General features: G+C 42.4%; 1 protein-coding gene and 1 long non-coding RNA gene across 2 annotated transcripts in view; one reads left to right on the top strand and one right to left on the bottom strand.

Moving 5' to 3' along the window:
* The window catches only part of LOC120403776 (pseudouridine 5'-phosphatase), a 162007-nt gene extending 148080 nt beyond the window's left edge, over positions 1–13927 (top strand). The window contains exon 4 of the mRNA XM_039535410.1: positions 12117–13927. Coding sequence (XP_039391344.1) covers positions 12117–12293 — 177 coding nt within the window. The 3' untranslated portion in view covers positions 12294–13927. The remainder of the gene's footprint in view (positions 1–12116) is intronic.
* Positions 8084–17550, bottom strand: part of LOC120403780 — a 161633-nt gene continuing 152166 nt past the window's right edge. Inside the window, exon 5 of the long non-coding RNA XR_005597725.1 lies at positions 8084–8427. This is a non-coding gene — a long non-coding RNA (uncharacterized LOC120403780). The remainder of the gene's footprint in view (positions 8428–17550) is intronic.

Here is a 17550-nt window from a genome sequence, read left to right as displayed (position 1 = left end):
CATGGTTTGTTTTTTGTTGCTGGTTGTTTGTTTCCTAGTTGAAATTATTAACTGCATGTGTGGAGTCCAAGAATGAAATGTAGTGTTTTATTTCTTTATTTTCTTCTAGCCATCTGGTTTACTGCCAAAGTCAAAACTGTCTTAAGGCAACACTGTCAACAGTATTCCTCTCTGAGACATGTCATAGCAGCTGTACTGAACACTGCATTCAGAACAAGATGGGGTGAGGGGGAAAGAATGTAGGAACTCCCAACCAAAAGCTGTATAATCCCATCTCTTTGTTGGAGGGATACTGACATTGCAATATTCATGCAAAACACTTGGGTACTTTCATATCTCTGCATTTAGCACATAGAATCATAGGACTGGAAGGGACCTCAAGAGGTCTTCTAGTCCAGTCCCCTGCATGTGTGGGCCTAGGCAGTGAATAGTTTATGCCATCGCTATGCAGCACAGGTGTTAATCCCATTCTGTATGTAACCTCCTTAAACCTTTCATCGTTCAGTAAAAATGTTGCCATGCTGCTAACAATAGATGTCAGTAGCAAGTAAAGCAGAAGGAAGAACTGGTGCATTTATTTCCTGTAACATTAAAGCCATCATAATTATGGGTCATTTGCCTGGCTTCTTTGGTAATTAAGAGTTTTAATTGCCTCTAGTTCCAGGGAATTAGTTAAGCTTTTCCATTATGCATATTACCTTCCATAATCATCTGCTTCTCTCATACAACAAGCTTAGTGACATCACGGAAGCCAATAAAGCAAGCCAGACTAGTGAAGTCTGTTTCTATGTATAGTGTGGATTAAAACATGTTTGTTTTGTTCTACATTTAAGCTTACTCTTTAAAAAGGCAGTGTGTGTCAGATTTGTGCTTTTTCTGCTTTCAGAATGCATTGAGAGCTTAGAGACATGGATATATGCCCAAACTAAGTATACTGTTAACAACCAAACCCACAGGCGGGACTGTGCTCCATGTTTTGACAGCAGTTGTTCCATGCCTCACAACATTAGCCAGACATTTCTTTATACATAATGATAATGATCAACAGATTGAAAATATTAGTCCTCAAACTGCAATGAAAAACAAATTAAGAAAATGTAGTGAACATATGAAGGGAGACTAACATAAGAAGTTAGAGAGCACTTCCATTGCCCACTGGAAGTCATTAATTAAGTCATGCTTCATCAAATCTCTAAGACAGAAAGCATCTTTTACTTTACCTTGGCTGATTCCAAATGGTTGCTGACATATTGATGGACACGGGGTTAGTATTTTAAAAAGAAAGCAGGACAAAAGGGTTTTGTTTGACCTAGGTGGATTGATTTACATCACAGTGATTTAAATCTCCAATTTTAATCATTATTTAAATCAGCAAGCAGGAAACTTTGATTTAAATAATCAGTTTTAACTAAAAAGTACAAATACAAAACATTTTCCTAAAGAGAGATTGATTCTCATTGGTTGGTAACTTTAACAGGGCTGAGCAGTCCCTCATGGCCAGTTTTCTTTGCAACAGCCTCCTTCTTCAGGGCCTCCATTTGGGCTGGTTTAGTGCCCACAAACAGTCCTGCCAGTAAAGTGCATAAGTATGCAGTACAAACATGCATACTTATCTCTGGCTCTTCTGCCATTCACGTAGAGCTCTTCCCCTGCCACAGTTTTCTCTTCATTTCTCATAGCTGTCTCTCTCTGGAGTTCAGTCTTCTCGCTCTGGCTTCCTTCTCTTGCCAGTGTCTCCCCTGTTCTGAGGGAGAAAGCAGTCTATATACTGCCCTCCTCCAGAGAGCTCCTCCCAGTTGGCTAGAAGAGAAGCAAGCTCTGATCCACCCTACACTACAAGGCTCCTGAAGCTGGGCCCTTAAAGGAACAGTGTCGTCAAGTTTTCCCCCATCCAGCTCCTAATTACCCAGGACCACTTCCTCTCTTCCATTGCCAGGCCATTTCTTGGGCCTTTATTCATTCCAACTCCCTGAAACAGGGTCTTCTGGCCTCCTCTACTCTTAAAGGGACAGTGTAACCCTCGTTACAGTAACCATTACAATATGTTGCAAAAGAGCAACCATCATTCTGAGATGTATTAGCAGGAGTGTTGTAATCAAGACACGATAAGTAATTCTTCCACTGTACTCTGCGCTGATTAGGCCTCAACAGGCGGATTTTGTCCAGTTCTGGGTGTCACGTTTTGGGAATGATGTGGTTGAATTAGAAAGAGTCCAGAGAAGAGCAACAAAAATGATTGAAGGTTTAGAAAACATAACCTATGAGGGAAGATTGAAAAAATTGTGTTTGTTTAGTCTGGAGAAGAGAAGACTGAGGAGGGATATGATAACAGTTTTCAAGTACTGGCCTGGAGCAGCGAACCGCGGCCAGTGGAAGCCGCGATCGGCAGAAGCTGCGGACGGGGCAGGTAAACAAACTGGCCTGGCCCACCAGAGGCTTTCCCTACACAAGCGGCATCCCAAGTTTGGGAAATACTGCTGTATGGGTTAGGTCAAAAGTAAAGTTAATGTTACCATCTCATTGTCATTAGTTGCATTAGTTGTCTAGTGTTGCCAGGAAATGGATGGTGTGATAAGAAAATTCACCTAGAGTACACAGGGAGGAAATCTAAGACAGTTGATAGTGGCTATTATGAAGGGCCTTTAAGAAACAGAGATATTATAGGTGAGAGCTAAGCTGCATTGGCAGAGCTAGGTGGGAATTCTTGTACTAGCACTGCCATTGCAATCTATCCCTCCACTTCATTTTCTCTAGACTTATTGATGTTATTTTTAATAATACACAGAAAAATGCAACCTAAATTTTAGAAGTGCTCAGTAGAGCTGGGTGAATTTTTTTGCATGAATAGTTTATGCATTGAAAAATGTAGTTTGGTTAACCTGAAGCTATTCATTAATTTCACACAAATTCACTGAAAAGTTTTGTCTACATTTTTTTTCAAGCTAGATTTGATTTACAAGGGACTCAGGCACCATTCACAAAATGGGGAGGAGTACTCCCCCCCCACCACCACCTTACTACTTCAGCCCATTGATTAGGCACTGACCTGGAATGTGGGAAAGCCAGGTTTGAATCAGTGCTCTGGAGCAGGAGACTTGAAACCAGGTCTTCCTGTTCCCAGGTAAGAATCCTAACACCAAGATATTGGCAATTCTCATGTGAAACGGGGAGGGTGTCCCCTCACAATCTCTGCTGTTGAAACCTTTCTGCTTTATGTAAATAATTAAATATTCATTGAAATGAGGACTTGGATCTCCCACATGTGAGGTGGATACCATACCCACCAGACTCTCGTCTCCTCTTTCCCTCTCTCCCCTAGCTCAATGGCTGTTGAGGAACTACCATCTCTTCCTTTGTGAATCTAGTCTTTATAAAAGGCCTGGAAACAAAACATTTCAGGTTGAACAAAATGTTTCACTGAAACTGAAACAGACTCTTTCTATTTTTCAGAACTTCCAGGGAACCAAACTATCCATCTACTGCTCAGAACCCAGTAATTTCATTGTATTTTATGGTAGCTGCAGTTGCTCAACATTTCTGAAAATCATCCTGGAAATTTAAGTGCCTTAGGTACCTGTGTATTAAGTGCCTACTTTTAAACATGTTGGCTACTTTGTACACCTTACTCTGACCCACTATTTATACTGCCTCAAATCTCTTCTCCCTTCTGACCTTGTATATCTGATGACCTCCTTCTTACGGCTTATATAAGAAAAAAGTAAGGATGTACGGTCAACAGTTCTGGTTATGTATTAATAAAAATAACAAAAAATCATCGTAAAGTTATCCGAAAATTCAAAGTACAAACTGGCAATTTCATGTATATTTCTTACACCTTAATGCTTTCAAAGACTATTCATATGTGTTGCATCTCTTTAAAATATACTGTACTGAGCTACTTTTATCCTTAAATTTAACATTTTTTCATTTTTTTGCTTTAACCATTGGACAGCTTATACCCATTTAAGGTTTAGCAAAAAGCTCACATTTTGTTGAAGGGTACCAGTGATTAGGGTGCTAGCCTGTGGCTTAAGAAAGTTGGGTTCAGTTCCCTGCTCTGCTACTGATTCCCTGTGTTACCTTGGAAAAAATCACTTAGCCTCTCTGTGTGTCATTTTCCCATTCACAAAATGATGTTACATGGAACTTTCTACCTCAGAGGAGTATTGAGAATAAATACATTAAAGATTGTGAGGTATTCATATACTACACTGGCGCGGGTCATATGAGTACCGTAGATAAATAGGTCAAAAATTCTGGAATCTTCTTATCCATATATAGGTTTTCGTCATTTTCTGTTTGGTATAATTTTAAATGTAACACAGAAGTCTGATATTGACTTTAATTTTAGTTAAATGACATATAGCAGGGACCTTTGGCATACGGCCCATCCCTCGGCCCACATCGCTTCCCACAGCCCCCATTGGCCTGGAACAGTGAATCGCAGCCAGTGGGAGCTGCAATCGGCCAACCCTGCGGACGCTGCAGGTAAAAAACGATCCCAGCCTGCCAGCAGATTTCCCTGACGGGCCGCATGCCAAAGGTTTCCAATCCCTGACATATAGTTTTGACTTTGAAATATTATCTACAACATGGGAATAATAAAACTTTACCTAATGCTATAAAAGGGAAAATCCTTTCAAAATATCCGTGTTGTAAATAAGAAGGTGGTACTCTTCCTGCAGAGGAATACACTCATAGGGCTTGTCTACACTACCGGATGGTTCGACGGCCAGTGATCGATCCAGCAGGGGCCAATTTATCGTGTCTAGTATAGACACATTAAATCGACCGCCAATCGCTCTAGTGTCAACTCTGGTACTCCACCTCAACAAGAAGCTCAAGAGGAATCAGTGGGAGAGCATCTCCTGTTGACACACCACAGTGAACACACCGCAGTAAGTAGATCTAAGTGTGTCAACTTCAGCTATTCACGTAGTTGCTGTTGCGTAACTTAGATTGATCTCCCTCTCCCCCCATATTGTACGCTTTCAGGCCAGAAGGGACCATTGTGATCATTTAGTCTGACCTCCTGCTCATCACAGGTCACAGAACCTCATCCACTCACTCCTGTAACAGACCCATAACCTCTGGCTGAGTTACTGACGCCTTCAAATCATGATTTAAAGACTTCAAGTTACAGAAAAACCACCATTTACTCTCGTTAAAACCAGCAAATGACCCGTGCTTTAATATTTTATGGATGAGATTTTCAAAAGCGCTCTGCCATTGGCTTACTTCTGCCCCTTGTTGGAATCAGTGGTAAAATTCCCTCTAACTTGAATGGAAAGCAGAATTAGGCCATTCCTGAGCATTTGTTAGAATCCCATCCTATCTTATCTAGTGGTTCCTTTTATATAAAATAATATAAAATCATGTTATTGATGCCAGAGACTTTATTTCAGTAATATGTTCTATAATACCTATTATGATTACTACTTGACTAGTCCTGTAGTTGTTTCCTTCAAGTTTGTGTGTGTGTATGTAAATAGGTTTACTTGAACTTAAATTGCACACAAACCTGTAAACCTTAGATAATGTTAGCAGTGTAAGAATGTATGCAAGTTTGTTTGTTTGTTTTGTTATGTTTTGGGTTTTTTTTCCAAATAGCTGTGCGAGTCTTTTCAAATGTATTATCATTTAGACCCTATGGAAAAGTTTAACAAACAAACAAAGTCCTCTTCATTGTAGATTGTAAATAAACAGACTTGCCTATGTTCAAGTATAATTCAGAACTTTAATTAATCATCCCCCCCCCCCGAGAATGGTATGTAGTGCATACTGTGGGTTTGTATTTGGTGTGTTGATAGTCTGCACTCTTCTCTTCTCCAAGAGTTTAGCAGGTAGAAAATAAGTCACTAAGGAGATAATTTAACGTTAGCAAAATATATGTCTTGATTCTTAGTCACCAAGGACACAATTTTAAGTCTGTAAGGAAAACATCTTGATTCTAGCTTGGTTCTGACAGCCAGTACATATAATATCTTTACATGCTAGTTCCTGTATATGTGGCCAGTTCCTTCATCCTTGAAGTGGGTTTTTGTTTCTCTCATAAGTTAGATTTTGGAAAAAGCACAAACATTATGCACAGACTATCCACAACATACTACTTAAGTCAGTGCCGGCTCCAGGCACCAGCATTCCAAGCAGTTGCTTGGGGCGGCAATCTGCAAGGGCGGCAGTCTGTGTGTTTTTGCCCCCAAGCAGCGCGCAGAATTGCTGCCACGGCCGGCGAGGGCAGTCCGTGTGCTGTTAGGGCGGCACGCGCGTTTCCACAGCGGCGGCAATTCGGTGGCAGCTTCTATGCTCAGCTGTCTGTGGCAGCGCAGCTTCTGTCTTCCGGCTGAAGACAGAAGCTGCCGCCAAATTGCCACCGCTGTGGAAATGTGTGTGCCGCCCTAACGGCACACGAACTGCCCTCGCCATCCGTGGCGGCAATTCAGTGCGCTGCTTGGGGCGGCAAAAACAGTAGAGCCGGCCCTGACTTAAGTAGTGTTCATATGGGTGCTCCACTTCAGGTATGCATGCACCTCTCAAGCCCTTGATTGGAGATTTTCAGTTAGCAGCGTCTGTTTGGCCCGTGCATGCATCCTGTTCCTCTTCATGCTGGATACTGAGGCTATAGAGGGGTGGACAGGCTAAATGCCCTCAGTTCTTTCTCAACCTCCTCAGCCTGAAATGGAGCCCTAGCGTATACATCTTGAGCATGCCTTGACTTTCTAATATTTGTATAATAATAAGATAGTTTTATAGTTAGAGTTAGTTAGATAAATAGTGAGGGGAATGTTTTATATCCTCCCTTGGGGAAACTATTTTTTTTTCCTGACAGGGCATTCCTGCCTCAGCAGGTTTCAAATGTTGCCTCTCCTGCCAAGAGACTATTCCTGTGAGTGATGGCTACAGTCAGGGAATGCCTACACTAGAAACTTCAGTTGACCTGCAGTGGTTGATGTCCACACCACCTTCCTTCCTTCACCAGGAGCACTTCCAACAACTTAAGAGGGGCAGTGTGGGGGGTTGAGAGCCTGGGCTCTCAGCTCCTCACATAGTTACCACCGGGAGCCCAGCTGCCTCTGGGCTCTCAGCTCTCCACTCCCTCCCCATGGGGAGCCTGACTGCCCCTCCAGGCTCTCAACTTCCCACCACGGAGCCCAGCTGCACCCCCCTAGCTCTCTGCTCCCATTCCAGGTCTCGGTACTGATCAGGAAGCAGGAGGCATAGATCGCCAGACCACTGTGGCTGATCCACTGAACACTATCAGTCTCCGGGTACCCGCAGAAGGGATTCACCACAACAAGCAATATCCCAGTCGTGCCATAGTACTCGGCACTGTAATGAGCGAAGTTGCCCATCTACCTGCTCATGGTCACCCGAGAGCAAACCCTCCCTCCCCGCTTTGGACCCCAGCACTGGACAGGAGTCTTTGCCAGCTGGTCAAGTCCTGGCACTATTGGTAACCACCTCATCAGCAGTACCGCCTACTGCTCTGTGGCCCCAGGGCCTGCCACCTGGTCCCCCTGGAACCTCTGGGGTTTTGCCCAGCCCGGGCAAGTGCCCAGATCAGTGACAGGGACTGTGGACGAACCATTAGCCACGGTGTCTCGCCCCCCCTGTGGATACAGTCATCCTAGGAGGGGGAACCCCTTAGGCCTACCTGGATCCCTAGGACTATCACTGGAGGCAGTGGAGCCCACAGTACCAACCTCGTCCTCCTTGTCTCCTGATGAGGCAATTACTGCCCCCCTTCCCAGTTCCACAAGATGACACTGAGGCGTATCAGGAACTATTGAAACACATCACCTCCAACTTGGGGATCCATGCTGAGAAGCTGGAGGAACCATCGGACTCCTTGTTCGACATCCTAGGGGGTATCTAAAATTATTAACGTCTTGTGGCATACCCCCTCCTCCCTGCCCCCTATTTCAAAAAGGGCAGAGTGAAAGTACTATGTGCCAGTGAAGGGTCATGAATACTTAGACACCCACACGGCCCCAATCTCCCTGGTAGTTGTAGCTGTTAACGAATGAGAAAGACAAGGACAGCCAGGAGTAACCCCCAAGAATAAAGACTCCAAGAGGCTAGATCCATTTGGGAGGAAAGTTTATTCTTCCTCCAGCTTCCAGTTGAGAGTCGCCAATCACCAAGCTCTCCTTGGATGGTATGACTTCAATATGTGACAAGCCATGGCCAGGTTCGAGGATAGATTGCACAAGGACATCAGCAAGGAGTTCTCAGTGATCCTGAAGGAGGGCAGGGCTGCAGCCAGGGCAGCCATCCAGGCAGCCTCAGATGCAGTGGATTCTGCGGCTCCTACTATGGCGTCAGCCATCTCCATGCGGAGGGCATCCTGGTTGACTCTCTCCGGCTTGTCGATTGAGGTCCAGCAATCCATATAGGAGCTCCCCTTCGACGGCCAGAAACTGTTTGCTGCACAGACAGACAGACACAAAGTTTCATGGGTTGAAGGACTCCCGCACCACATTAAAAACTCTAGTGCTCTACGTCCTGAGTCCAGCCCATAAATGCTTTAAATCTCAACTACCCCACGGCTAAGGGAGCCAACCTAGGCCGGAGCCTGCTCATAAAAAAGCAAAGGCTACAAGCGGCATCATGGCCGCCAACCTCAGCCCTCCGCCCAGTCAAACTCCACCTGCAACAGGCAAGGTGGCAAGTGTGCATTTTGAGGGTGCGCCCAAGGATGACCTACCAGACTGTACCCTGGATCCTTCTTCCCTATGCTTTTCCAATCGCCTTTCTTTATTTCTCCCTGCATGGACTATTATAACATCAGAACATTGAGTCCTCAGCACAGTAGCAAAGGGTTATACCCTCCAGTTTCTTTCTACCCCCACCCCACCGCTCTTTCCTGTCCGTCTTCAGGGACCCTTCTCATGAAAGTCTCCTCGCACATGAGGTAAAGGGCCTGCTGCAGCTGGGAGCATTGGCGGAAGTTCCTCGTGAGTACAGGAACAAGGGGTTCTATTCCCAGTACTTTCTAATCCCAAAGGCAGTCTAAGACCCATCCTGGGCCTGCGAAACCTCAACAAATACCTAAAGAAGTTGACATTCCTCATGGTCTCCCTGGCCTCCATCATCCCCTCCTTGGATCCCAGAGACTGGTTTGCCCCCCTCAACTTGAAGGATGCATCCGGACCTGTTACCAGTTGGCAAAGGTCCCACCACCACCGATCGTGAGGGCCCAGTTGACCAGAGCTCAGGCATTCTTGGCGGCCTTCCTGGCGTACATTCCCATCCAGGACATTTGCAGGGCCGTGACGTGGTCTTTGGTTCACACATTCACAGCGCGTTACGCCATCACTCAGCATGCCAGAGATGATGCTGGCTTCGGCAGAGCTGTGCTGCAATCTATATGCCCATGAACTTCTACCCACCTCCGTTGGTACTGCTTGGGAGTCACTTAATATGGAATGTACATGAGCAGGCACTCGAAGAAGAAAAGACCATTACCTTTTCCATAACTGGTGTTCTTCGAGATATGTTGCTCATGTCCATTCCATGACCTGCCCTCCTTCCCCACTGTCGGAGTTTCCGGCAAGAAGGAACTGAGGGTGAAGGGGGCTGGCAGCACCCCTTATACCCTGACATGCACTTGCCACTCCAGGAGGTGCCAGAGCCGGTCCCCTTTGGATACCACTGAGGGAAAAACTTCCATCACCGGTGCATGTGGCGAGCACACACACCTAATATGGAACGGACATGAGAAACACCTCTCAAAGAACACCAGTTATAGAACAGGTAACTGTCTGTTTTTTGAAACATTACGCCCTGATCCATGATGTCAAGTCTGATGCGGCTCTTGGTTCTGCAGTTTTGAATTCTAGGGATACTGCTCGAAACTCACATGAAGTGGAGCAGCCATAAGAATACTAGTCAAAGGGCTGGTCCACACTAAGAAGCGGGGTCGAACTAGGGTACGCAAATTCAGCTATGTGAATAGCGTAGCTGAATTCGAAGTACCCTAGTTCGAACTACTCACCCGTCCAGACGCCGTGGAATTGAAGTCCGCGGCTCCAAGATTGACTCCGCCACCGCCTTTTGCAGTGGTGGAGTACCGGAGTCGACCGCGGCGCTTCCGGAGTTCGAACTATCGCGTCCATATTAGACGCGATAGTTCGAACTCCGAGAAGTCGAACTCACCGCGTCGACCCGGCTGGTAAGTGTAGACTAGCCCAAAGAAGAAGTGGTTATTCACCTTCTGCCGTAACTGCAGTTCTTCAAGATGTGTGTCCTGTGGATGCTCCACTACCTGCCCTCCTTCCTCTCTGCTTCGTATTGCTCCTTGGGGGATGTTTGGGTGGAGAAGGAGCTGAGAGTGGTTCACCCACGTACTCCTATAAAGCCTTGGTATCCAGCCTGAAGAGGCATAGGACACACATGCTTGCCAAACAGACGCTGCTAACAGAAAATTTCTGATCAAAGGGTCAAGAGCCGCATGCATACTTGAAGTGGAATACTCATGGGGAACACATCTCGAAGAACCACAGTTACTGTACAAGTTGAGTGACCTCTCCTCCCATCTAAAACCTTTCTGCATTAAAATAGAGATTATAATATCAGTTTTGAACATCTCTGCTGAGCAATAAACAGATATATGCAAATAACCTTTCTAGATGCACAAGATATGCACATATATAAATATCTGCTCCTAACGGTTTTCTAAAGCTTTCAAATAGTCTTAACTGTCTTGTTTACTAATACTGCTTATTCAGATAAATTGTTGCTACAAATATATGATGAAACCCTGGCTTCACTGAAATCAGTGAGAGTTTTACCATTGACTTCAGTGGGGTCAGGATATGACTCATTGGGTTTCAGGTTTAAATATGGAACAAACTAACAACAGAATTCTTTTGAAACCACAGATATGGACATTCATTGATACAAATTATTTCATGTGGTGTGGCTTAATGTATCAGGCCCCAGTTAATGTTTTTCATTTCATTATGTCTGTAATTGAGATATCCATTAAGCGGAAGATGCAGCATTTAAGTTCCTGAGCCATGCATTCATTTTTTGTTACTAAATTGTTTGCTATATTCTGAATGGACCCCAGCTATCCAAAAACTGGAAACCATGAAAAAAAAAACTTGTTTTAAGTACAAAACACATCTGAAAAGATATTAAGTGGCTCATGCATTTTGAATATCACTTGTTTACAGTTTGTTATAACCAGTAATAAGGGCCAAAAACCGCAACAGTTCTTGAACCTAAGAGAGCTCACAGGTATCCAGACAAGCTGTGCTGACAGTTTTCTTCTCACGAAACTTCATAAATACCAGGGAAGGGGAGGAGTTATTTAAGTTTGTGGTGTTTGTTTTTGTTTAAGAGAATACAATATAGCTACAGGAGAACCTCAGAATTACGAACAGCTTGGGAATGGAGGTTGTTCGTAACTCTACAATGTTCGTAACTCTAAACAAAACGTTATGGTTCTTTCAAAAGTTTACAAGTGAACATTAACTCAATACAGCTTTGAAACTTAACTATGCAGAAGACAAATGCTGCTTTTAACCATCTTAATTTAAATGAAACAAGCACAGTAACAGTTTCCTTACCTTTCCCTTTATCTTTTTAGTAGTTTACATTTAACACAGTACCGTACTGTATTTGCTTTTTTGTTTGGTTGGTTGATTTGGATTTTTTTGTTGCTGCTTCCTGATTGCGTACTTCCGGTTTGAAATAAGGTGTGTGGTTGACTGGTTAGTTAGTAACTCTGGTATTCCTAACTCTGAGGTTCTACTGTATTTATTGTACTGACAATATGCATGTCAGTTGCTGCCAGATGCTTTGTGGAGTAGAAAATGTTAAGTTTTCCACCAGTTCTCTAGAATACATTACTAAACTGCACTGAAAACCATTTACGTTATAACCAGCTGTTCTTCAGCATTATGGGATCAATTGGCATTCATTGATATCAATTAGAAAACTTTCACTGACTTCTGTAGTGCACAATCAGGCCCTATAGATACTTCATTTACTCAACTCGAGAAAGTGGCTTTGCATGTGATCCTGTATATAATATGCCATTCTTTCTTGTGATAATACAAGTAATTACAACATTTTAACCTTTATGTCTCTATTTTCTCATTTTTCAGTGTCTTGTGTTTGAAGATTCTCCACTTGGAGTGCAAGGAGCATTGGCAGCTGGGATGCAAGTGGTTATGATTCCAGATGAAAATTTGAATCAAGATCTTACAAAGGAAGCAAATCTAGTGCTGAAATCTATGGAGGACTTTGAACCAGAACTGTTTGGTTTACCACCATATGACTAAGGACTAACATATTTCAACATGTTCTTTTTTGGTGATTGGGGGGTAGAGAATGAAAATTTAGAGTAAAAATGACCTATTTTTCATTTTTCTTTCCAAAATAAAACAATGAAGTCTTTCATGATTTACTTTTAAATTTCACTGGATACTCTTGTTTTTTCTTCTTCAGTGCTAAGTGGAAGGAATGTTTCTTCTTGCCTGTCCTTCACCTCTACTAGTCTTGTCATCTGCATAATGTCATGCACACTCAGTGCATTTGGAAAACTGCAAAGACAATCTGCTTCAAACATGTGGAGGTTTTTGCTCTGGTTTGCTTGAATAACAGACTTCTTAGAACAATGATTCTCAACATTTTCCTTGTTACGGGTAGGCTGTTGTCCCCTTATACCATTGTGCGGCATAGTTGCCACCACCTATCCTTTGCCTATCCCTTTGTCTTTCCTGTTCTTATCTTCAGGTTAGATTTTTTGTTTTTTTGTGTTTTATTTTCATATTGTTCTTTTTTGTTCTCTTGTTTTGTGACTTCCCCTTTCTGGAATGGGATGGAGGGGGAACCCACTGTCAGCTTCCTATGGCCATATGCTCTTGCAGCTCAACTGAGCTCTGTGTAAGCCTCTGTAACTCTACTACTCCCTACTTATCCCCCTCCCTCTCATTTCAGATAGCCTCTTCTCCATTCATTTTGCTCTCCCAACGATGCCATCCTTGTCTGTCCATTTTCAGCTTCTCACATAAACCTTTCTGTGTTTTTCCATTCTTTCATGCTTCCCCCTTTAGCCTTCATGAGCCTTCAGAAGGCCCCCTAACTCTGGAAATGATAAGTCCTTCTGAAGACACTTTACATTATTACAGAGAACTCTGCTGATTTAATACCGAAAGTAATATTTTTGTTTTGTTTTGTAGCTCAATCTTATTTTGCCAAACACCATCTTTGCCACCCTATATGTTATATTCATTCCTGCTAACCCGGGTCCATTTCTATCTATCTTTAGATTGTGAGCTGTTCAGGAAAGTGACTGTATTTTCTTTTTGGAAAGTATAAAGCCAATTGTGAGTGCTACCATAAACAAACAAATAAGTACACCTCTACCTTGATATAACGCTGTCCTCGGGAGCCAAAAAATCTTACCGCGTTATAGGTGAAACTGCATTATATTGAACTTGCTTTGATCCACCGGAGCGTGCAGCCCCGCCCCCCTGGAGCGCCGCTTTATGCATTATATCCGAATTCGTGTTATATCAGGTCGTGTTATAGCAGGGTAGAGGTGTATAATTTGTACGGTGGAACATATCCAGGGTTGTTAAAATTCTTGTTCCCTACTGCTCTTCTCCTCTGTGTCTTGACTTCCCTGTACTACTTTGCCCCAGCCCCTGGATTGGGAAACACTAGTTTAAAAGATCTTAACTCTTGTATGGAGATAATGATTGCATTCTAAATTTGAAAAAAAAATAACCTTTTAGCTGTGGGAAGTCCTAAATTACTCTCATAATCACAGTAAAACTTCTTCCATAAAAACAGTGAATGTAAAAAATTTTAAAGATAAGAAACAGGTTCTTCAGTATTTTATTTCAGTGAATAATATCAAAAGTTTCCTTCTAATATGCATGTGGAAAAAAATTAAATGGTTGAATGATTAGAGTGCTGTTTGTTCATTTTTTAAATAAGTGGACTGTTAAGATAACAGAATTTAACTCAAACAAGAACTCAGAGGTGAAATATTTGTTCTAGCATTTCTTCAGCTCAATTTTAGTTTGTATTTGTTTTTAATAAAAAGCAAAACATAAATGAACATTGGAAAACTCACTAAAATTCTTAAAGATATTACATGGATTTTTTTTTATTTGTGGTTTTCTACTAAGAAAAACAAATCCAAATTTGTTTACACTTTTTGAACGCAAATTTAAAACAGTCTGTATCTCTGAGTACACTATTTAAATACCTTAAAAATTAAGAATATCCTATTCCAAACTATCAGTAGTTTATTAATTGGATGGTATCAGAAAAATATTGTCAAGCACAATATAGTAATAGTTTTTTATCTGCAATGCCTTTCATCCAAGGACCTGAAAGTGCAGGTGGGTGAATATTCCTGTAATACCATTTTGCATATAATTTTGTATAACCCTGTGTTGAAGTTCTAGTGAACATTTATATTGTATCTACCATCCAACTAAAGTAATGTAAATTCTACCTCTTCTGTTGCCATTCAAGATAACAGAAATGTTATTGCACAGTTCTTTCATGGCTAATGTTGCATATCAGAAAGTGTTACCATACAGCAATAATTCTGAGCTTTCAAGTGTAAAACAGGTGCCTTTGGGGATCCCTTTAGTTCATAATTGCTGAATTCCAACTGGGAACTTATTAGGTAGAACAAGCTCTAATAAGTTGTAATTAGTAACTTTTTCAAAGTGCTGTATACATTTAATTGAACTTGGAGTTTAAAAAAAAAAATCAAGGCACATGTCACATTTACAAAGTTGTTCCAAAGGGCCTCTCACCAAAGCATTACAAATACTTTCTTAAGACATATACACGTAGATAAATATTGGATATTTATGGCAAAACAAAAGTGCATTGGACTGGCAGTGCCACCATGGGATAATGGATATTCAATCAGGGATGCAACCCCATGCTATTACCCAAGATGGTCACAGATGTAACCCCATGCTCTGGGTGTCCCTAAGCCTCGGATTGCCAGATGCTCAGACTGGACAACAGGGGATTGTCCTGTTCTGTTCGTTCCCTCTGAAGCATCTGGCATTGGCCACTGTCGGAAGACAGGACATTGGGCTAGAATAACCATTGGTCTGGCCATTTTTATGTTCTTATGAATGAATATGAATTCTGTTCCCTTCAATTCTGGTATAGTTAATGGTTTCATCTTTTACTGAGCAAATTAACATAGTCAGAAAACTCCCCTTAACCCAGCAGTAAATCCCATTCAATACAGACATCTTTTATCACACTTAATCTCATAGACTCATAGAATTTTAAGGCCAGAAGGGACCATCATGATCACCTAGTCTGACCTCCTGCATATTGCTGGCCACAGCACTGCACCCACCCACACCAGTAATAGACCCCTAACCTCTGCTGAGTTACTGAAGCCCTCAAATAATGTTTTAAAGACTTCAAGTTACAGAGAATCCACCATTTATCTAGTTTAAACCTGCAAGTGACCTATCCCCCATGCTGCAGAGGAAGGCAAAAAACCTGCCAATCTGACTGGGGGAAAATTCCTTCCCAGTCCTAAATATGGTGATCATTTAGACTCTCCCCTTATATGATCCTAGTATCTCCCCTCAGCCTTCTTTTGGTTAGGCTAAACAAGCCAAGCTCTTTGGAAAACCTATTTTATGAGAGGAGATTCATTCTTCTGATCATCCTAGTAGTCCTTCTCTGCACCTGTTCCAGTTTGAATTCATCTTTTTTAAACATGGGAGAGCAGAATTGCACACAGTATTCCAGATGAGGTCTCACCAGTGTCTTGTATAATGGTACTACACTTTCCAGTCTCTACTGGAAATACCTTGCCTAGAGCATTAGTTGGGATTGCATTAGCCTTTTTCACGGACACATCACACTGACTGCTCATAGTCATCCTACGATCAACCAGTACACCCAGGTCTTTCTCCTACTGTGTCACTTCCAACTAAGTCCCCAGTTTATAGCAAAAATTATTTTTGTTAGTCCCTCGGTGCATGACCTTGCACTTTGCACTATAAAATTTCATCCCATTTCTATTATTCCACTTTTCAAGGTCGTCCAGATCTTCTTGTATGATATTCTGCTCCTCCTTTATATTGACAATACCTCCTAACTTTGTGTTACCTTCAAATTTTGTTAGTACTTTTTGCGCCATATCAGGATCCTATCAAATGAGATAATTTCTCCTAACTGTAATCCTTCAAACTGGGCCAGACAAAGGATGTCTCACTTCCTACTTAGTAATCATATAGACAAATCCCAAAGAGATGTAGCGTCCTTGCAGGTCAAGCACCAGCCAGATCAATCTCTGGCTAGCTCCTTAAGACAATCTAGCTGGATGTTTGGTATGTGTCCTTCATTGGCAATTTTATCATGCCACCAAAGCATTTGGTAACCATGTGATCAGCAACTGTGTAGTGGCATTCCTCAGTAAACACGCTTTGCAATCTGTTGGTCTTCCCTGCTACTAATACTAATATGTCAATACCAATAAAGCTGCTGAAACTGAAACAGGCCTGATGGAGGCACTTACTGGGTTTGGCTATTAATAGCCTTATTGCGGATTTTGTCCTGCCACTTAATATGGAGCAGCTGATGAAGATGAGAATAAAAAATGTCAATCTGCTGCTCTTCAGCTTACCTCGGTGTTCACATTTAACTGGCATATAATAAAGTTGGTATAACTATGGTTCTGTAAATCTGCAGCTTTGTAGCAAGGTTGATGTCCTGACATCTCCACAGAGGCCACCAAAGGGCCCAGAATTTGGCAGTGGCTGCTACTATATGAGCAGCCACATCTTTCAAGCATCCTCCAGCTCTGTGTGTGACACTTTCCAAGTATTTGATAGTTCTGCCTGCTGTGTAACCCATCTAGACAGGCTAATATTGAGCTGGTTGTTACCTAGAGTAGGAGGCTGCTTGATGGTAATGCCCAATATATATAATAACCCTACCAATTTTTGCCCAACCATTGGCCATCAGCTGTGGTGATTTACCAAACTGAACCAACAGGGTTATGTCATCAGTGTAGTTGACGTCTCAAAACAAAATGGTATTTGGCTTGACAACACCAACATCTGCCTCCTCAGGCTTATCCATCAACCAGTAAATGCCCATCTAAATGTACTTACTACTTACCATTGCTTACTTACTCCTGGGTCTGGTGTATCAGTACTGCAAAAGACTCCTAATAAAGTAAGCAACTACTAGTATGGCCATTTTCTTCCTCATCCCACTGGAAACCAAAAACTGCTCAGTCATGACAACAACTTGTTAGGCCCAGCAACTGAGAAGTGGATGCAGTGAAACATATTAGGTCAGCCATAAGTGAATGTTTTTGCCTGAACACCAATCCTCCAAGCCTCAACATATGTACTTGTCTACCTCCCCTCACCCTTTTCTGGTTCTGGATTTGTGATGCTGCAGCACAGTATCTCAGGACCATTGGTCGGGAACAGGGTTGTTGGGGTGTTTTGGTTTTGGTTTTTTGGTTTTCTTTTTCTGCTTGAAGTCCTATATGGATCAGACTGAAAAATCCACTCAGTTCCT

This window comes from Mauremys reevesii, linkage group 1, assembly GCF_016161935.1.
Source record: "Mauremys reevesii isolate NIE-2019 linkage group 1, ASM1616193v1, whole genome shotgun sequence".
NCBI classification, from domain to species: domain Eukaryota; kingdom Metazoa; phylum Chordata; order Testudines; family Geoemydidae; genus Mauremys; species Mauremys reevesii.
This window is presented reverse-complemented; position numbering and strand designations above follow the sequence as displayed.